At 53.2% G+C, this 21986-nt stretch overlaps 1 protein-coding gene across 2 annotated transcripts in view; it reads left to right on the forward strand.

Moving 5' to 3' along the window:
• The window catches only part of LOC146191541 (uncharacterized), a 187572-nt gene that overhangs the window by 147959 nt on the left and 17627 nt on the right, over positions 1–21986 (forward strand). For both annotated transcript variants that reach the window (XM_084602065.1, XM_084602064.1), the window contains exon 10: positions 21143–21197. In XM_084602065.1, coding sequence (XP_084458191.1) covers positions 21143–21197 — 55 coding nt within the window. The remainder of the gene's footprint in view (positions 1–21142; positions 21198–21986) is intronic.

The following is a 21986-nucleotide window of genomic DNA, read 5'->3' on the forward strand; positions in this document are numbered from 1 at the left end:
GCCGTCATGATTAGCAGCCGTCGTCTCCTGTGGTCTCTCACACGCCGTGCGCGCCCTCTCCTCCGAAACAACTTCGTCGGTCCCTCGTTCTTTTTCGCCAGACGAATCCATTTTTCATCGTTTCTCATTTTCCCCTCGGGCTGCCGGCGAAGAAGAAAATAGTGAAAATCATCTCAGTGTTGCCTGTCCGCCGCCTCTCCGTCTTTATTGTGCGTCCCTGGCTTTCTTCTGTTTCCCCCGCCGTCCCCCTCTCCGGACGGAGCCGGCGTTGGATCCAGGGGCCACTTCGTCGTTTTCCGCTGCTCGCCGAATCGTGTTGTTTCTTTGCGGGAGCAGCAAGGCGTGGCTCTCCCTGCTTCTTCTTTTTTTTTTTTTTTTTTTTCCCTGCGTTTCCTCTCTCCCCCTTTTTTTCTCCATGGCGTAGCTGTTCTATTTTCTTTCTTGCCTGCTTATGTTCTCTTCTTGCTTTGCACTTTTGGGTTGGCGGTCACCGGTATCGCGATCTCTGCTGGTTTTTTCGAGGGGTTATATCCGCGCCTGCCTCCGGAAATCGTCTCTCTTTTCGTTTCTACTGTTTTTTTTTTTTTTTTAAGGGGGGGGGGGGGGGGCTCTCAGGCCGCCACCCACCCGGCTTCACCTTACGTTCTTATCTCATTGTTGGAAAGGGGCCACGTTTGGCGCTTTTAACCGGAGTTTATAGCGTTGCGGGCTCGCAGTTAGATGGGCTTCTCTTATTCTTAGCGAAGCTGCCTTGCGCTGTAACTTGTCTTGTTTGCTCTCCGCATTCGCTTTCCGAACGTTCGACTCGGTGCACAAACGGCAACGACCGTTGGGGGAAGAAACCATTCGTTATTTTGCGAATATCGCTCTTTATTTCTGTCTTTTTTTTTTTAATTAATAATGTCAACTGTCTCAAAGTAGTGGAACTTGTCTCACGGCTGGCAGTTGGTGCCGCCGTGGCTTTGCACAGTCGTGTGCATTCTTTCTCCGCGAACGGTGTTCAGGGTCGTCTGCGCTGTTCTTCGCGCTGTCCTTAGTGGCCTTCGGCGTTTCCCCTGCCAAGACCGTATTTTTAGACCGGTCGCTTTGCTGTTAGTCTCCTGCCAAGTGATCAGTTGGACTTTGCTTTTGTCGCTTGACCACATCAAGGGCCGAGTAACTGACAGAACGTTGCCGCCATTTAATGTATTGTGGGTTCTTCTTCCGGACGACGTAGGTGGAGGTAGGAGAGATGCGCGACAGCACCTTGAGTGCGGAATAACCCCGCAAAGGCAAGGCGTACGCTTGTGTTCTCACTGGGCTGCGCTAGCGCTCATTTTGATCGGTGAGAGACAGCGGCCGTTGCTGTCTGTTTCAGAGTACCCGCGGGTCTGTCTATCTACGACCGCTCTGATTGATAATTATTACGTCACTTGATACGACCGCAACAACGGTCGCGTTTCGTCCCTTCGGTCCTATGAATGAAGTCGGCTGCGATGGAGAGGATGATGCGTCTCCGGCTCGTTCAACGTTTTAGTCGGTGTGAGGTGAAGAGGGCGGGGGAATTTCCTTCCGCTTGCCCCGCGGCCTCGGTTCATCTTCGGGGCTTGATTCGGGAGTCTCGCCGCGGAGGGTAGAGGGCGGCGCGCGGCAGGGGCCGGTGTTGGAATGCGCCGGAAGCGGAGAGATGGCGCCGTGGGCGGCGGCACGAGCACGTCACATCCGGGCGTCGCGCACACGCGCTCCCTCGGCCGCGTCTCTCGCGGAATCCTCGCTCAGCGAGCGCTGCGGCCGCGCGCTTTTTCGCTCCATCGTTTGTCCCCGGCCCTCTGTGCGTCGTCGTCGTCGCTGCCCCGGAGCTCGGGCGAAGCAGCTGTTCCCTCCGCGGTGCAAAAAAATAAAACGGCCGCCGCGCGAGGAGGAGGAACACATCGGCGGCAGCGTGGCGGTGGTAGCTTCGATGACGTCCGCGCTGCTCCGGCGTCGTTCGGAGTTTGTTCACCGTCGTCGCCGATTGCGCCCTTTGGATTACTCCCTGACGTCGCCGTAGTGCGCCTGTGTGGTGGTACTGGTGGTGTTGTGGCACGCCCGGATTTCTGTGCTCCTACCGGTGCGCCGAGGCTGCGACGCTGGCGAAAGGTGGAACGCTGTCGTGCGCGGCAGCGTCCGCGCGGCTTGCCGGCCGAGGCGGAGACCCGCGCGCGTTAGGTCACCCGCCACTGCCCTTCCGCGGCCCCCACGATGCTCAGCGCTGCGACATGTGAGTATTTCGTTAACGCGGTTGCCAGCATGCCGCTATCATCTGCTCTACACCGGAGGGGAAGTGCGAGGGGGAGCAAAGGGGAACGAAGGGACGCTGTCAACGGCGTGACGTCACAACTGCCTGGCGGTGGCGTCACACTGCTCCGGGCGGTGACGTCACGGAATATAGTTGTATTTCTCTATCGCCGTGCGAGATGCTGTGCAGTTTTGAAGTCTGTTTTCCCATTGTTTGCCGTTACTGAGGTCAAAGGTGCTACCCTGTGGATGTTTGTGACCTAATTGAGGTTTCATTGAACCGAAAACATAGCTACAGCGTTCCTGACTGGTCTGCTTTCATATTTGCTCTTCATAAAACGAGCGTTGATGCCGTCGAATTTCGAAGTTTAATTTTCATTAAGTTGCCATGGGGGATTTGTGGGGGCACGTGCTTTATGTGTTAGAAAGTAACAGCGGTTCTGCGTTGCTGTTGCAGGCCTGCTTATTTATTAGCATTGATTGCGCTGATCATATTTGTACATAGGCGCATCTAACGACTGCTCTGGACATAATGTGTCGCCTAAAAACTTCGAACCCTGCATTCCTGTGTTTATATATATATATATATATATATATATATATATATTTATTATGTTTCCGTTATGCATAACCAGGAGCAGGCATAACCAGGAGCAGAAAGCTGCACGACTTGGCAAAGCGTAGGCCGGGGTCAGGTTTTCCCCCCGTCAGGTGTCCGAAGAGAAGCAGCGTTTTTCCCTCGCGTTCTTGGGGGCGAGGTGCAGATCCTCTAAACAATGACGACCACTTTCCTGGATTGCGAAGTCGCGCCGGCTTATGTTTTCGCTGAGCCTGCTTTTTCCGAGGCGTGATCAAAATTGCGAAGCGTTGCGCGTCTACATGCACCATCTGTTTGAATGCTGCATAACAGGCTCCTTTGTTCGATTCATATCGGCACCACCTGAGCCTCGATGTTAGGCTCCATTTCTGGACAGCGGGGGGGATTTCAAAATTGGGTGTTGTGGCGAGTCGAGAGTTCAAGGGAAGGACAAGTGGGCTTGCCGAAACGTCCGTCACCGTGTCGAGTTCGCCGCCGTTCACGCTCTTTTTGCTTTTCGACAGACACCGCGCCCGGCACGAGTCGAGGCGCGTGGGGACACGTGCGGCATTTGCGTCTCGCGCTCAGGAGAGAAGGGGAGGGAGTCCTGCTGACGCCTCTGCTTGCGCGTCGTCAGCTGCGCCTGCAGACGCCTGGTCGCGCGTCAAGCTTGATCGCCCGCCGCCCTTGGAGAAAAGCGTCCATGCGCGCGCTGGCTGTTCGGTGCACGCCTGGAGCAGGGCGTTATTTACATGTTATCAGCATGCCCCCTCTCCACCGTTTCCTTTCTTCTTCCCTCCGCGAGCTGCTTTTGTGCGGACACGCTCTGTCGGCGCAGGTTGGTGGCGGTTTATTTCCAGGCGTTCTTCTTCTTTTTTTTTCTTTTTTTTTTTTTTTTTTTCCAGTAGCTCTTGCGTCGTTGTTAGTTGCGCATGTGAATGTGAGAGCGCGTTGCTCGGGAAGCGGGTCTTCGGCTCCACCAGGGTCTGGTACTCGTGTGAGAAGCTGGCAGGGAAAACGATGGTAGCGGTATGAGCGAGAGCGGCCTTCATTCGCGACGGGCGCGGTGCCTGTGTGGGTCCTTGGTATGCAGAGGAGCACGTGTTTGGTTTTGTTGTCGGGCGACTCCTTGCGCGCGCATTGTTATGCGAGGACGTGAGGTGCCGCATGACTGCCTAAAAAAAAAAAAAAAAAAGTGAAAAGATGATTTCGAAACTGAACGTGCATTTTGAATATGACCATGGACCGGAGAGTTAGCGGGCATTTCTTGAAGGTTTTAACGCTGTTACGGCTTCTGCTCAGTGTTGTATCGTTGTTTATTGACCGCGGCTTTTCTCTGGAGAGGTTGGCTGCTCGGGCGCCCTTTTCTCGCGTCTTGTTTCTACGATCTGATGCTGCTCCTCAGAAAATTACGAGGGGCTTTAGCGACTAAAGTAGTGAAAGGCACGCATCCCGCCTCAGCCAATCAGAACGCCGCAAAAGCGGGGCACACTTTGTCCACGACAGCATGAACCATTAAAGGCTTTCGCCTAAATAACAGCAAGTATGGTATGTAGCTGCAGTACTACAGGGGGCAGTTGGCTCTTATAAAATCGCAAATATTGCTATCTCTGAGATGTTCTATGGCTGTTTACGCAGAAGAAGGTTTTGAGGGAGGAAGTAGTGTGCTGGTCGCTCTAGGCATAATCATCGGTTTAATGTTAAAAAATGCGTTTCCTCTTATACAGATGCCGCCTGTAGATTGTAGCTGGTCTTTCATTTTCCGTTTCGTCGTTCGTGTCGCGGAGGAAACGACTAATGCACGTTGCGTTGCGTAAACCACGCCGAATTATCAGGGACCGAGTACTGACACTGCCTTCCTCCGCACCTATTCGTATCCGTCCATGCCATGTAGTATCCGAATTTCGCCTTTCAACAGCTTGCGTCGAGACCAGCAGTGCTGAGTTAGCTCGGAGTCCTTTCACCCAGCCGGTCGGTCATCCGGTGCTGCGAGTTGCGGAGGGAAGTGAAGGGAAAGGGGGGGGGGGGGGATTGAAGAAAAACACGCGACACGCTTCCTCGGTTACAGACAAAAGCTCTACCGGAAGTAATCGATTTGTCCTCGCTAGCGGCTCGGGAAAGCAAATAATTAAAATAAAAGCTTCCCCGAGTTCCATTTTAGAAAACCCGCCCTCGCCCTGCTTTTCTTGGTTTCGAGACGAGGACGTTTGCTCATTAACTATTGGGGCGCCGTGCCATTGAGACGGGTTGAGGACCTACGAGCCTGTTTCTTCGAAATTTGCGACGCATCTGGCGTGGGTGATTTCGTGTGATTTTGACAGGCACATTTTTTTTTTTTTTCGTGTTATCGATGAGCGGCAATGAAAGCGGTTAGCGCAGGTTGGCATCAGTCATAATTTAGTTGGCCGGTAGAGATACGTCAGCTGATGTCTGTGCCCGATTATTCTGCTAAGCTGAGTGGTTTCTTCTGCTGGGTCGGTTTGGCGAAAGTTTCGTGGGTGATAAGCTATTGAATGGGATGACACGAAACCGGTCATAAAATCTCACAAGAGATGCAGGTATACCACCGAATTTTTATCTGTTGTAGGCCGTCATTGCACCCGCCACCGCTTAGGTAGTGGACGACGGCTGTTGCGGCGCGCTCTTTCTCTCCCTCTTCTTTTCTTTCTTCTCTATTTTATCTCTTCTGTCCGCACGAGGCAGCGGAGGTGTCTCAGCTACAGAGCCAGTAGCAGGCCCGTGCACTTTCTTTTCCTTCTTCCTACAGCCACAATAACAACTCGGAATTTTACAGGCGACCGAAAACGTGCTGCGCAGCGATAGCTGCCAGCGCACCCGCTCATATGCCTGATGACGCTGGAGCTTATTAGTGACCCCTCTTGTATTTATTAACGATCGCAGAGGAAGCTTGGGCGTGAGGAAAGAATTTTTAACTGCAGCTTTCGTAGCTGTCTTCCACTGTCGACAACTGCCTACTGAACGTGATCATCGAAGGAGCCAGCGTCGGATTTCCCGAGTGGCTACAGAGGCGATGTGGCGGTTGTGCATAGCGTGCAACTTGGCGTTTCGGGCTTCCACAGGCCACTCCTCCGCTGGGCGGCACGGCACTTTGACCGCATCCTGTGCCACAGACCGCGGCTGGTGAAGTCGAGCGCTCTTTCCGCACGCGGCTTGTCGACGTGCACGCGACGAGGCGGCCCCCCATTGCTGGACAGCTGTGCGGCTGCTGCGTGACAGGTTGCGAGGAGGGGGGGAAGGGGGGGGGGGGGGGGGGAGTGTTGCCCGCCGTATCGGAGCGGTTTCTGTCGCCCATTGTTGGCAGCTCAGCGGGGAATGCGCGACCAGTTGCTCGGTGTTGATTTGATTTGCAGTTTGACTCTCGTCAGTGCTAACATCCTGTTTATACGAGCTGATGGTTTCGTTCCGTCAAGTTGCATAGTTAAAGATGGCCTTTAATTGGCATTTCGCAATAAAAATAAATGTTTTGCCGCTCTTAGAGTTCAGTGCCGGACAGTAGCTTTTTAACTCACTTGTCTAACTACTCTTTCTCTCTCTCTCTTTTTTTTTTTTTTTTTCTTTCGCACCGGGTCGTCGTTGTTGGTATTGTCTGGAAAAGATGGTTTCTGCTTACGAACACCCCCCGCCGCCTTCCTTTTAATGGCCAGAAAGAGTTTTTTTTTTCTTCCTTTCCCTAGGGATGTACGGTATGAGGTTTATTGTTCCTAAACGACTCGGGCTATGGGTGATGCCGTTAGTGGATGGCGCCGGATCAATTTAGACCACTTGGTGATTTTTGAACGTGCACTTGCTGTTTCGCCTCCATAGAAGCGCGGCCGGATTTCTGATTTTCATTTTGCAGCACAGAGCCTCGGAACTTATTACAGAACCGATGAATGAAGTTGCGAAATGCTTCTCGGGATGTTACATAAAACTCGCGTAACAACAAAGACCCCACTCCCGAACTGCGGCAAATTATACGAGCGGTAGTTCACCTTCCATGAGGCAGCCATTCGTTCACTAGGGCGGAGAGTTGGGCGTAATCTTCGAGAAACAGCGGCCGGGCTCTCCGGACTCGATTTTTTCTTTAGCGCTTCGCACCGAAGGTGACATCGTCGCTCATTGTCTTGCATTTGCCAGTCACTTGGAATTCCAAGTGCGCGATGGCAAGGCGACACCTTCATTACGTAGAGGCGACCGATGATGACTACATCTCCGCCGGCAGTTAGTATCGGCCTCCCCCGCCCCGTCGCTTAGCGCCGTCTCTGCGGTGTTGACTTTCATCGCAGTCCCGCGCGTCGTTTGACTGTAGCCCGTTATACCTAGTGGAACGGGCAGAAGCATATTATTTTCTATCGTTTTTAGGCAGCCTCATCATATATGCCCCTATGTAGTGGTGCTGGGGGAGTCTGACTTTAGACTCCATCTTACCTTAATGTGTCTTCCGAGTGAAGCGCTCTGCCTGGCTCCATGCTCCCCTGGTCTCAGGAGGGTGGGGTTTAGCGCGCAGACAGCAGGTCGTGCAGGTTGGCCACGAATTGTGGTCAACAGTGTTTGTTAGCAATGCTAAGAGCTCGACCACCTCACTGGCGGCGTAAGCGATCACACGTGCAAGTAAGGCAATAGCAATCATCGTGGTGCCGGTTATAACGAAGTTATAAGGCACACGGGTGTCGATACGGCCATCAGTTGGCACAAGATCGGCGGCCATCGAGGGCTTACCTAGAACGCCGCAGCCACTACTGTGCCGTTGGCCAAGATATGCAGGGATAGCTTGCATGCGCGGCTGCGATGTCAGAAGTGATGCGCGCTTCCGCGGCCGCGTTCCAACACCGCAATAAGCAGGCATTCTCGTGCAACCGTCTCTCTCTCCCTCCCGAGAGGAGGCAGCGCTGGGGGAATCCGATGCTCGGCGGCGTCGGCAGGGACGGAAATGCGAGACTTTCGAGATCCGTGTCGGAGGATGTATTGCTGGCGCTGCGTAGGCTTGAAGCGTGGGAAAACTCTATCTCTCTCTCCATCCTTCAGGACTTGCCGGTGCCACCGTGCTTCGCCGTATTTGTTTACTTGTAAAAATATTTAATCTTGAGCTTCCGCTTGTTTCATTTCATTGGCTTTAAACCCAGTAAAGCCTCTGCTGGTCGGGGACCCCCCCTCCCTCCCTCCCCCCCCCCCCTTTTTTTTTGTTTCAGAGGACAAATAAAATGGGTAAATGGGTGCTGTTATGTGAACTAGCGGCCGTGGAGAGCGGCTTTGAAAGGGAAGCCGTTGTCACTGCTCGTTTCCCTCGTGCCGCCAGCAGAGGTGGGCAACCTGACTGACAAGGCCGACCTGACGCGGAAACCGACACGAACGAGATCTAGTACGCGTCTGTTGTCCCTTTGTACACGTTACAATTTTAGCCCTCCTCCAACGACAAGCACCGACTGGCCTTATCCCCCTCGTTTTGTGAGTTTAGGCTGACTGCAGCCGTAGTTTCTTGTTGTGTGTTCTTTCTATTCCGTCCTCTGCACGCTAGTCCGTCCCATCTCCACCAACTAGCTAATTTAGCCGTTCTGGCACAGTCATACTTAGTTTTTAGGTTAGCGGATTTGTCTGTAAGCATGGAGTTGTCTGTGGTCGTCCTTTGAAGTAACTGAGGGCCCCACCCACTCCGGGAGAATTACCTTTGTCTAAAGTTTTTCTTTCATTCATTCATTCATTCATTCATTCATTCATTCATTCATTAGCGCAGGTCGTAAGCGGCATTGTTGTGTCGTCGAAAGATGAGAGGTAAACCTTGCAACGGTCGTCCTTTCTGAGCATGCGCATTGTTTCACTATCCAGAAAGTTCGCTGGAAGTCTAGGATGTTCGTTCTGCAGCATCTGCCTATGCGTAGATAGGGCGTCGTTATCGCGTCGGCTGCATTAGACGATCGCGTAAGAAAAAAAAAAAAAGCTTCTTGTTCGCCGGTGCACGCGTCACTGTTTTCTCATTTGTCACAGAGAGATGATTCTGGGATCTCTCCTTTCGCGCGCGCCAAATATTATGCACATCCATCCGGCGGGGATTTGAGGCGCGATCTTTATTTACGACGGCTTTGCGGAGGGGCGCGGTTGCGGCGCTAGAGCTCGGAGAGAGTTATGAGGCCCCCGGGCCGACTGTTGAGGAACTGCAGCTCGAGGCTGCTTTCCCTCTTGCCTTAGCCGAGCCGAGCGCGCTCTCACCTTATCCTTGCCTTATCTTCCTTCACGTTCCCCTCCTCCGCGGGCGGTTATTTCGGTGCAGCGTTGCGCAAGGCGACTCTGGCAACCGCTTCGACCGTCGAAAATCGTCGGAGTGCTATGAACGTGAGGCGGGTGTCCGTCTGAACATTTCATGCCCCGGTTTCGATGTCATCAGCTTAAAATTCCGGTTGGTGCGATAGGGGGCTTCATCGAAGGAAGTTGCATCGCTCTACAATTACTTAGCGGGACTGTAATCGCTGTTTCTTTGTTTTGTCTCTCATCGAGCATCTGCCTTCCTCTCTCTGCGCTGCAGCTAACTACGCGAGGGGTAGCCGCTCGCGGCGCAGTCCAGACTGCGTCGTCTGCGGTGCGCGATATCGCTTGGAGGGTCCGACCCGTCTCCGAAGCGTGCGGAGGAAAGCCCGCTCTTTCTACCCCGTTCTCTCCATCTGTTATCGACCCGAACATTTCCCAAAGGAAAGACGATCCTCCTCCCATCCCCCACCCTCCCTCGCCGTAGGGTGCTGTCCGGTGCACGCGATCGTCGGCTGTCCGTCCGCCGCCTTGTTTGTTTTCTAGTTTGGCCGCGCTCCGTTGTTTCCTCCCGAGCGGTCGCCGCGTGTGTGCGCCTCGTTGGCCCGCCTCTGCGGGGACTTATCTGCCTCCATCTATTTGGTGGCGGTCCGTAGTCGCGATGAGATTGTTGCCTGAGATGTGCGCCCGTTACAACCACAGCAGAGGTCGTTGGGACTCCCCGCCTCCTGGACGAAGCGTGAATTCACTGCTCTCCATCATTCGTTGGCGATAGCAAGAGCGTGTGTGTGTACGCCACATCGTCGTCCTCTCGGAACGAAACGGGCAGACAGATAGTCGGCTTTGGTTTGTTAGCGTCGTGGTGCTTTCGATAGCTTTTGCTTTCGCAATGGTTAACCGACTATTGCAGTAGGATTAATTTGGTCTTTGTCGTATGTCGGATACTCATTGCTTCTTTGGACGCCAGAATACTTGCAACATTACGCTCGCTCAAGACAGGCTCCACCCTGATCAGTATACTTGTCAAGGGTCCTTGATGCTGTTGCACTTTAATCCCCATACTTACCTCCCGGAACTCGCTGTATTGGTGTAAGCGCTTGAATAACTAACTTTAAAAGCCTTGCTGCAAGGCCACTTTTTGGGCGGAAAATTTGAAATGTGATCAAGTCGGTTGCCTCATATTACTTGTCCTTGAACTGTCGCCATGGTGCGATAGGGTAAGAGATGAGATTTTTCCATGTTCTCGCCGTGGTGTCGAAAAGATGGCAGATAACTGCTTCACGTGATTTCTGAAGTCGAGCTTTCAGCTTTATTTGTTGCCTACTCATTACCGCTCTAATGAAAAGACTTTATAGTCACCAAGGTGTGATATTCAACGCTTTGTCTGGCGGGCCGTGTATTTAAAAAGCTGGTGGTAGATCGTGCGCTTGGTCTAACTCCGTCCGGCTCTTGTGTGCGCCCACCTTGTCCGCCGTCTAGGCGGTGTACTTTGACGCCCAGCCGTTTCCTTGTTCCTCTTTGGAACTGCGGCCCGATGTGTAATCCCCTCCCTGTGCGCCTGGTTCGTATACACGTGAGGAAAACCGACCTGTTGCGCGCGGGTCATGGACTCCTCTCCGCGGAGGTTGGTGGCGGCGGACCAAGGAAGCTATCCTTTTCTATTTGCCCCTTTCCTCCGCCCCCTGTCGTCTCTGGCGCGGTGCCCGCTTTGTCGGCGTTTCCCTTCAAGGAAAAGAAAGGGCCCTGCGTCCTACTACCTCCATATCGCCGCGACCTTGACCGCTGATGCTGGCTGGCTCTGTCGCGCCTTCGCCTTTTTATTTTATATATATTTTGTTATTTTTTGCGCTTTACTGGGCGTTTCTTTGTAGAGGCGAGGCTCCTTTTGTATCTTTCTATGCCGCCCGTTTTCCGTTCCGTTAAACTGGTCGCGCGTTTCTCAACTTGTCTGAATAAAGTTTTGCATTCATTCATTCAACTTGTTGGACAAATGTTTCATTGGACTCGACAGCAAGCTGAGCTTATTCCCTAGAGCTTTGTCGCTTAGTTGCGACTATTTGAGGTGCGAGCCGAAAACACTTCCTAAGACAGCGTCGTCGTGCATATTTTGCATAGAAGCAGAGACCTGGAAAAGGAAGGAGGGGGGGGGGGGGGGGGTCAATTTTTTTTTTCTTGCGATATAAGTATGCTCCTCTACTGCGATTGGGCTTCGGGCAGCGATATTTGGTTCCGGGTATGATAGGGCGAGCATTGCAATGCTCGCATACATTGAGGCGCCGAAGTGTGAGCAGGAAGGTCTGTCTGTTCATGCGGAAACGCAGATAAGGAATTCCGCCTGGTGAGGGGGAACAAAAATGTAATAACGCGGCCTCCGGTGACTTGCGCAAGCGACGCACCGACTAGGCGACACAATGACATCCCGGCGGGTGGTCGTAAAGTGTCTAGCCGTCGGTTACATCTGGCCTGCATTTCGACATTTCCTGTGTCGTTGCGTTGTAGTCCCCGTTGCTCGTTAGCGACGCGCGCGAGTTCCTCCACAAAGATGACATGCTCGCAGAGCTCGCGAATGTCGCCAACGAGACGGAATTAACCTTCAAGAACGAGCTCAGTGTGCGGTTTTTACACGCTAGTCCGTCCGGCGATTCCTCTCTGCGGAAAGCCGCTCCATTCTGCTGTGGCGCGCAGTCTCCGCTTTGGCGCGAGTTCAGTCGTGTCAGAGGAAGTGAGAGGGGGCGAACGCGCACTCAGGGAAAGCAAGACGTCTACTGTCGTTGTCGAATGGAAAGGCTCGCGGGGCCAACCGAAGCGCGGTCAACCCCAACCGCGCGCGTTTTCTTTCTCTTTGCTTGCTCCGCGCTTCTCTCCGCCTTTTTACGTTGCTTTGCGGACTCTTTCTTTCCCCTCCCTCTCCTCTCTGCTGCTCACGCCCCATGTCGGTCTGCCGCTGTGTGAACCCTTTCCGAAGCTGCCGTTATTTTTGTCGCCGAGCCTCGCGTGCTCGACGACGTGGCAGCCGCCGCTGTGACTGAGAGCAAGGCTGGGGGCATGCGGGGAGGGTGTTCGGCGAAGGTTCTGACCCTCTCCTCACTCGTGCGTGTTGTTTACGCGCCTAGTAACCGAGCCCCGCGTTCGCGACGCCGAATCGGTCCCGTTGTGCGGTGCCCTACTTGCTCGCTCGCTGCCCGCACTTCTTTCGTATGCTCCGCTGCCTTCCCTTGCGGAGCTCGCCCGTTGTGTTCGACGCGTGCATTACTGTTATGTTCGTGACGGTTTCGGAAACTGTGCATCTCCGGTTGCGTGTTTTATTTTTCCCGGGCCTTGGATTGGTAATAATCTGTGCTTGTGAGTTCGCCTCTTCCGTTTGCACTCCCCTTCCACGCCTTCGTTTACTCGCCTGGAAAAAAAAAAATAATTCGCGAAGTTGATCTGGCTTATATCTTTTCTTTTTACATCATTTCACTCTTTGTCCCCCAGAGTGAGGGATGGCCTGTTCTGCGGAGTGTGTTTAGTCGGCGCCGCGCGAGTTTCCTTTCAGGGCGTTTTGTTTGGCGCGCCGTAATTGACGTTCGCGGACGTTGCACTTTGAGCGGTGGGGCGCACCGTTTACATTGGCTTCGGCCGGTCGGAATGCGATTAGCATGCTTGCTCAGGGCATCCCCCCGGTCTCCTTCGCTTTGTTGAACGTCCTATGCGCTGCTGCGCAGGCTCTTTTTGGTAGGTGTGCTCCACTTCCTTTCGCCGCCCTCTTGCGCTTGCCTGATGCGGCAGAGTGCGGTTAAAGCAGCGATTCCGCCTTTATCGACATCAAAACTATGCCGAGAGGAACTAGCCGCCCATTTGTCAACACAGGGTTCTCATTGGGAAAGAAGTCAATAAAGGCCAGAATAATCTAGTGACGTGTCCCCCGTAGGGTCACCTGGCTGTTTGCGCATTCGAATGCGAAACGTGCGTGGCTGCCAGGGATGCCTTATTTGCGTCGCTCGTTATCAGTTCTTACCCCAGTCCGACCGTTCCGCGCGGCGTTGTCCATGTACCACTGCGTGGCCAGATCTCTCGCGTTAATAATTGGAACAGCTCTCAGAGGAGGTCGTGAGTGCGAACGATGACGCGTGCTCTTCGCGCGCCTTCTCCTGCAGGCCGGGCCTTGGCTAAGGAAGGGGGGGGGGGGGGTGCAGTCGCGTATCTTGCGTCACTCCCTGGGCGTGACTGATTGTCGCCGCCGGCAACAGATGTTTCGCGTGCTGCGTCGCGGGGACGGGGGCAGCCGAATGAAAAGGCTGTGGGCCACGCGCTGTGCTGGCGCGGCTGCTGCGTTTGCCTTCCTTCCCCGCCTTGGAGTGAGGACACACCCGAAGCCCGCGCGCGCACGACGTCGCGTTTTCTCCGACTGGGAGCCCATCGTGTAAGGCGTAGTACACAGTGTGTAAGGCGAATGCCTACTATAGATCGGTGGTCAGAATATGCAGTCAGCGTGCTGGTCAGGATTTCTATTGCGTCGATTCCTGCAAAATATGTACTCCGTGCCGGCCGTTGAACCGCTTGGTCTAATTGTTGTTGGTCGTTGTTGTTGTTGTTGTGGCATTGGGAAGAAGGAAAAGAAAATGTACGGGCCTGTTACTGGTTCTGTAGCTGAGCCACCTCCGCTGCCTCGTGCAGACAGAAGAGAAAATAGAGAAGAAAGAAAAAGAAGAGGGAGAGAAAGACGCGCGCCGCAACAACAGCCGTCGTCCACCACCGAAACGGTGGCGGGTGCAATGACGGCCTACAACAGAAATTCTGTGGCAGGCTAGTCCCCGCCGCAAGCGGCAGTGACCTACCTATCCCAGCCCCATCAGGAGAGTACCCCCCCCCCCCCCCCCCCCCGCACCCGCCCGTACACGAGCACTGTGAATCTTGTGGTGTTTAGTTACGGGTTCAACGCCCTTAAACCCGAAAGTTTGTTGGTACTAACGACAGTTGAAAGTAATTAACATTTACATTGTAATGGAAAGCGACACTGTGCTCCAGTATAGGAGCCCACCCCACCACTGAGTCAACCACTGTCGTGCCACATTGACTTGCGCCACTCTTGCGACTTGGCCCCGTGTCATAAATTCGACATGCCGCTGAAACGTGACGCTAAGCGTGGTGGAAATTGCAAGTACGCTAAAAGAAATTGACGGCATCCGTTTAGGCTCAGCAATGCGTGCTTGTATATCATCAACGAGATGAATCCCGTTGTTAGCACGTGAGTGCTGTATACAACAGGAAAGTGTAGATCGTGAAATAATCGGCGTAAAGACGCGCGTCGGAGCAGATGCGAATCCAGAGAGCGGTGCTGTCGGCACGCGCCTGTGCTTTGCAAACGTGGAAATCGATGAGCCTATGTCGCCGAGGCCGATGAACGGGCCGGATAGAGTAACATCCCGCCGCTGCTTGCGTCGCGGGCATTGTGTGTGGCTCCGGTCGCTGTCCTTCTCTCCCTTTTCGCTTCTAGTGCATTGAGCTGTCGTGCGTCTGTATTCATGGCCCGCGCCTGCAAGGCCATTCAGACTAGGTGAATGGACAGCGATCGACATCTGTAACGACATCATCAGCCGGGCTATACACCCACTGCAGAGCGAAAGCCCCTCTCCGCACTCCTCCAATTAACCTGGCCTTGTGCTAGCTGCGTCCACTTGACCTCTGCATACTTCTTAATCTCGTCCGCCCACCTATCTGTCTCTCCGTGCTACGCTTTCCGCTCCTTCTTGGTGACTTATCGGTTATCCTCTTTTCGCACTACATGTCCTGCACAAGTCAATTTATTCTTGATATCCACTGGTAAATAACTGTAACGGCAATAACGGGACAGTTTAAGCGTCGACTCTTTTTCGTTGCCAAAAGGTGCCGGCGAGGCGAGTTCGGGGGAGGAGGGTGCTGTGGCACGGTGCAGACGTCTCTGGCACTTCGTTGTCCGTGCGAAGCCGGAAAAAATCGCGAATGTTTTTTTTTTTTTTTTCTTTTTTTTTTTTTCTCCTTGACGGTATCAGAAATGCTGATTGGAGTGTGGAAAAAAATGTTAAAACCATGCCTGAATTCTAAGGGTGGAGCCTGGTCGTAATAATGGACAGCAGAGTCTCTGCTAGAGCTAGCGGATTGAATGTTCGTAGAGAATATGTGTGCAGAGCTTGGATTGCGAGCTAGAGCGAGCGGCGGTTTCGTCGCAAGTCTCTCTGCGCGTGCTGACCGCTCTCTCCCCATCCTGCCTTCGCTCGCGGGCATCGTTTAGACGGAGGAGACTAGGCCCGAGCTAGTTAGGGAAGGGCGAGGCTAACGAGCACTGCATGAATTTCCGCAGATCTCGCGGAACTTCGGCGAACTTATCGAGCGACCGAAGTATGCGCGCAGCGATTTTCCTCGCCGTTGGCGCAAGAGATGCCTGGGACTTCCTCCTGCATCGGCTGTGCATCGTACGCGCCCGTGCTGGAAGAGGGCGGTGGTGGCGTAATGAGCCCTTCTCGTTTGCCACGGGCTCGAAGCCAGAAAACGCGATTTTGTTTAAGCGTTAATGGCAGTTTCGCCGCGACCTCGAATGCGTTGTGAGCAGCGCGATGGATTGTCGGCGCGGTTAACCAGAAGTGGCGCCTTGTCAGAAATGTAAGCGCGTTATCTCGGCGGCTTGGCTGGGCGCTTCCTCGCGTGGCTTTGCCAGAGGGTCGCGCCCGACATGTATGGACGAGGGTGCGGCAAACGCTCGCACTGTGAACGGCATTTCTTTGCGCAGCGATTCCAGATACCGCCGCATGGGATGGCGCACCCTACGCAGCGATCCCCTTGATCCTGTAGGTCCCTCCATGTTGCAGACCGTTCTGCCTCCACCGTAGGTCTATTTACCGTAAACTTCATGTGCGGTAAAAGTCCCATTATACGGGGTTCGCGACGTCCACATATTCAGCTTTGTTACCACCACCAGCGTGCGTGACCTTAAGGCATTGTTGGGGCTAGAGGGATTTCTTTTTTTTTTTTTTTTTTGCTTTTCTGGCTATAGGGAGGGGGGGGCCTCTCGGACAAACACATTTTGTCTCACCACTCCTTATGAAATGCTAGATGTAGCAATGCGTCGAAAACGCGCGATGACAAGCGTTCTTGCTGACTCTAGAACCGTACCCGTACCCGAATCTCTTCGTATCCCGGTACAGATCGAGATCCAGTTGTGTAGTCGCTGTTTGCTACAGAGTGCGTGGCCTCTGCTGCGCTTTGTTTGAGAGCGAAACCTGCCGCGCGGCGGCGTCAGCAAACTGTCGCTTCTTCGCTTTTTCAGGCGCGCACGCGTCGCGAAGTTGCGAAGCGGCCCTTTTGTGCCGCGGTCGGAGACGTTGGCGTGTAGGTGTTTCTTCACGCGCGTGCCCTCGACCTGACCTTGTGCCGTCGCTGCCGGCCGGCCTCGTCCGCGTTGTGTGCGTTCCCATAGGCGGAATTCGAAACTGCGGCCGGCCCTTCGACACCGGCCATTCTGTCACTCCGCGTTCGACCTTGGGCAGAGCCACGCATGCGAGACCAATGCGATGCGTCAGAGACCCCGTTTCGCTGCCCTACAGTCGCGAGCTGCGTCACTAACAGCGACCCGGGCCGCTCTCGCGTCTTGCGCACCGCGGGGGGCTTCGATATCCGAGGGGCAGGGGGGCACAAAAGGACGCAGCGACGCATTCTTCAAAAATCGCGGTTACCGCGTTCTCGCACCGTGCATCCTGAGAGTACTACATCTGAATCGCGTGCCCCCAGCAAGCGCCACGGGCCTGCATCTATCTGCTCGCTGCCACATGTGCGCTTTGCATAGTGTGTACCCGCAGCGAAATTCATTTTGTTGTTGTTGTTGGCTCGCTGCAGCTGCCGCGCAGGTCCCCCCGCGACAGCGCGCCAAAAACCTTTCCCTCGCAGCCCGACGCGCCAGTATCTGGCGGGCCCCTCTCGTTTTCGAGCGCTCGCGGCCTAGGCCTTTTGGCGCGTGTGGCTGCTAATTTATCGTTTAAATACGGCGCATCAGAGTAGGGCGGTGGCGGACGGCGCCAATTACTGCTGTTCGTCGGCTTGTCCCCGACGGGTCTTACGTTTTATTGATTCACTCGTTGCGCCACGCTTGGCCGAGCGCGACGCAGGATGGAGAGGAAAGACGGACAAAAGCGACTAGAGAAAGGCGTAGGAGCTCTAATACAAGCTCGTGGCCAAAGGGGGGCCTGTTTGGACGTCTTCGCGCTATTATTCGTGTTTACCGTACTCGAGTCTCGTACACTGAGCGCGCTGCCGACGAGTCTCATTTGCGCAGAGTCTTGATTCACTGCTCATTTCATTATCATTACTTGCTGTAAACGTCGTACTGGTATATTTGTCGCGGCATATATAATCCTCTCTTTCAGAATTCCTTTTTAAGTAGCCCCTACGCGTGGCCGCCTCGTTTCTCCCTTTTGTTTAGCCCTCCTCCTTATTTCGCCCTCGTCGGAGGGTTTTTCGTCGTCGGTCCGCCCAAACCGGCTACTACTACGTGAAAGACTTTTACGCTGCCTCGCTCGCGCTCCATTGTCTTCGCCTTTTTTTTTTCCCCCCTCTTCCCGCACGTTTTGTTTGAGTGCGCCTATTGTTCGAACGTCACCGTTTTACCTGCTTGAAAGCCGCGCGTATATGGCTGCCGCAGGTATACTACTTCGGGTGCTGCAACTTCCCTGCTGAATTTGTTCTTTCCGCACGCGTACAGCCCATCGTTGTTGTTGACCCTGCGCCTTTTAGGGCGTTTGAAGTGACCGCCAGCTGGTGCTTTCGGTGGTTTTCACGTCGACCTATTTATTGGTTACCGCGCGGTGGCCAAGTCCCGATTGCGCCGTTTCTCTCCTCGCACAGACAAGCGTGTAAATTTGCGCGGGCGATTTCGCTTTCGCTCTGTAACCGTCCGCGAAAGTAAAGCACGGGCACGAACAAAGAAAGTACCTCTCGTTCCGGCCTTTGTATCAATAGTGTCGGTAACCTGTGGGCTTCCATTGGTTTTCCAGGGTGTATGCATTGTTAAGCTTCATAAAGCAAGGCACCTAAAGGTCCTGCGTTCCAGGCGCGTTGTTTTGTTTTCCCACATTTTGTTTGCGGGAGCGCCACAATCCGCCGCCTTCAATCCGCGCAGGGGAGGGAGCAGTGTGAGAACGAAAGTACGGACACGGAACACGCGTATGGCCGTATCTCATGGCTGTCTGACTACCGGTCCTATCGTCTTGAGGAGAATTGTTCTTCGGGAGTGCGCTCTCTCCCAGGGCCGCGCGCACAGGCAGGTGTGCAAGCGGTGTTTTTTTTTTTTTTTTTTTCTTTGTTTACACGAGGACCCGTATACGTTCATAAGCACCAGAGTCGGTCGTCGCAGAACGACAGGCTTTTCTTGTGACCAGCGGCGGGCCGTCGAGGGAGAAAAATGCCCGCGCCCGCTGTGCAAACGGCGTTCACGGTTGCCCTTTAAAAAATAAATAAATAAAATGGAGCACGCACAGGCACAATGCAAATACTCGAAAAAAAGAAAAAAGCATTTTGTCTTGCATGTTACAGTGTTGCCCCATTCTATCTCTCTCTCTCTCCTTGTGTGTGTATTTGCACGCACTCGTGTCCATGGCCTCCTCTCCGGCCTGTGTGTATGAACGACGAGAGGGCAAAACCGCAGAAAGAAGCGAAGCGACACGCGGGCTCTTTGGCGGAAATGACGTGTCGCGCTAAGCACACAGCGTGGGGGACATTATTAATCAGTGCGGGGATCGTTTTCGCTAGCTGTGCTGTCGCTGGGAGAGGAGAATTTGGAGAGAAGGCGGGCCGTTGTACGTGTGCCGCCGCTCGTCCCGTAGGCGAGCGCTAATTAGGAGTAATTAATGCAGGCAACTTTGTGCGCGTTGCGGCGCGTCCCACCACGCTTGGTCGGCACGCGGGTGACGTGTCCGTATACACATTCCACGGGAGGCATACATACGCTCGACGTTGGCCATAGGCTGTCTTCCACTGATGCGACCTGGCACTTGAAGATGAAGGGGGGTTGTTGCCTGCCAACCGCGCCTTGGTTTCAGTTTTGCCCACTTGTTACTGCAGCGGCATTACTTCGTAGCCGTCGTTGGCTCGAGCGAATGGCGTTCGTCTTGCGGGCCGTGTTGCCTGCTGGCAATGTCAGAACTAGTTGAGCGGTGTCCGGTTTCGGCGATAGTGTCAGGGACCGACTACGGCCTTGTGGTACCCTTAGCCGGTGACCTTAGGAAGATGCGTAAAAACATTTAGTTGCTCTCTCTCCTTTACCTTCATCTAGAATTCACTCGGAATGGTTTGAATGCAGGGGCGGACAAAGTGAGAGAATGCATATGTCCCATAGGTGCTGTCGTGCTCACTGTGCGGATTTTGTGCTGTGCCGTTAATTGGACGGGGACTGCAGCAAAAGGGTGCGCTGCCTTCGGTTTCCTTTCGCTTTCCCTGCGCGGTGCTCGAAGTCGTGTTCTTGTGCGCGGATGTGGCGGTTCTGGCTCCAAGCCGTTCGCACTATTGCACGAAACAGCTGGTTGCAGCGAATTGAAACGGCAACCACCTTTTGCTGTTGCAGTTTGAATTCAGGAACGGGTGCTCTGAGCCTCCTGCGATATTCCTCGCGAAAGTCTAGCATGCTTTGCCGCGATGACGAATGTGACGCAGTTGCAATGCTGGCGCCCTCTCGTTGTAGCTTGGGGCGCCCGGGATAAATCGTTCAACCGTCGCTTTCAGAACACCTTGTTGGCCAACGTGGGGATCTGAAATCGTTCCCTGTGCTTTATTCAGTGCAACTACGATACTGCAAATTATGGCTTCCGGCGTTGTCTTAGTGCGAAAGGCACGTCTCGAAGAACGGGAATCGTGTCACGCAGTGTACTTACTCAATTGGATGAGAAGGGGCTCCGTGTGACAGCAGATGGGACAGCAGACTGACTGAATGGTTCAGTGTGCTTTGGTGACGGGGGGTCATTCGATTATTGAAGTAGGCGTGAGTACGCCTCATTTATGTGGATTCGATTCGAGCGGTTCGAGTCAGACGTTAGGTCGCCTGCCTTGATAAGCTGGTTAAGCGAGTCAATTTTTACCGTTCCTTTACCACTTTCAGAAGAGTTTAGTTTTTGTAGAGCAGTCTTCTTCGTGCTGTTAAATGTTAAGCTTTGCCCAGCCCGCATCTGTGGGAGTCTCATGTTAATGCGGCTGTATGTTGCAAAGAATCAGCATAGGGAAATCGAGCTTTTTCCTTTTTTTTTTCTACTGACAACTGCCTTTTGCGACATTTGTCTCTAGCTTTAAGTATACTGCCAAATTAACAGTGATGCACCTATATGTACAAGAATTTTGTTTACTTAATACCGAACTATTACAAGCTTGTATCCCACCCTAGTTTAAGTTTCGTTTTCCCTACGGCCTGCGCTGTCATATCATCATTAGCAACCATTTATTCTCTTGACATGTTTTTTTTTTTTTTTTTTTTAATGAAATTAAGTCTACCTTGCTGGTGCAGGCTGTCCCTTTTAGTTCCCTCCGTGCGGATACCCAACACCACATAAACAACCCAGCTTATTTTATCATTCGCCAAGAGCTGTTTTGTGCGGTTTTAAAAACAAGTGAGAGCTTACAGCTCGGCGAGGAGCGCTTTGGCGAAAGTAAATAAATTAGAAATGGACAAATTTTGTTTTTCACCTTTCCTCTGGGTCAGCTGCATGCTTCTAGTTTCAATTCTTATGCAAGCTTCCTTCTGCGTCGAAAAGGTTGATGCACGGATACATACAACATTTTGAGGACTTTTTTTACGAATTCATTGGTACCATTGTTTTAACAAAAGCAGTGGTTAAGTCGTTCTCTGTTCTTGTGGGACGCATGCATGCAGCTTACGACGTATACATAAAAGGTTAGAGAGCACAAGCTGGACTGCGGTGCTCGTTACGCCGCCATGATGCTGTTCAGTCTCCTTAACTAAACCCTAATCGTGACGTTGTCTTTGAGCAGTAAGTATATATGTTCATACGGTCAACGTTTGCTCGTGTGAAAAATTGAGCGGTTACTAATTGCACTGTCTTCTTCTTGTTTTACCAACAGGGGCAGCAGTCTCCAGGATGACCTGGAGATGAGCGATAGCGACGATGAACAACAGGTGAGCAGCGTGTCCACAAGGAACGTCGGAAAAATTTTCTCCCTGTCGCTGCCGTTCGGCGGCGCTGAGTTCGCTCAGGTGCCCTCGTGTGAACACACATTCACAAAAAAGTAGGGAGATTGAAGGGAAACAGGAAAGCGGGCGTAATTTCGCCGGGTTCTTTGGGACTGGTCTGACCGTGTGCTTGTTTGACAGCTAGCTGAACTGGTGGTGCAGCTGTTGGGGGAGTTTACACGACTGTCACCCTGAGCGCGGTTGTAATTATTGTGCTGGGAGTAGTTGGACAGACACGTCGTGCCGTGCCTTGGTTTATGTAGCGCTATCGGAATAAAAACAAACAGTGGAAGCATGCGAAATCGATGTCCTAAAATGGCAGGTAACGGGCCGAATCGAAGAACTGTCTGCAAAGTTGCCAATAAGTACGCGTGTCGACGACGACGCTTTTCGCGCGGCTACGTAGGGTTTTGCGAGTGTCTGAAAAAATCCACCGGCGATTCTGACCTGCTCTTGCGAAACCTTTTCTTCTCAGACGCCGTGTTACGTAAGCTCCTTGCGTGCACCTAGGTTAGAATTCAACTTAGGGCGGTCGAGAATAGCAGGTTTAAAATATTTTCTATCTTATTTTGCGAAGCCACGAGAAGCTGCGGTCGGTTGGAAATGTCGACATTAATTGCATTTGCGACACGCAATACAAGGAGAACATTCTAACGCAGCGTGCAAAGCATTCAACGCCGCATTGACGAGGCAGACGCGGAGGTCTAACAAGCAACATCCGGTGGCTCCGGGAAA

The sequence above is a fragment of the Amblyomma maculatum genome, chromosome 4 (assembly GCF_055883805.1).
Source record: "Amblyomma maculatum isolate TAMU_Amacu chromosome 4, ASM5588380v1, whole genome shotgun sequence".
Lineage (NCBI taxonomy): Eukaryota > Metazoa > Arthropoda > Arachnida > Ixodida > Ixodidae > Amblyomma > Amblyomma maculatum.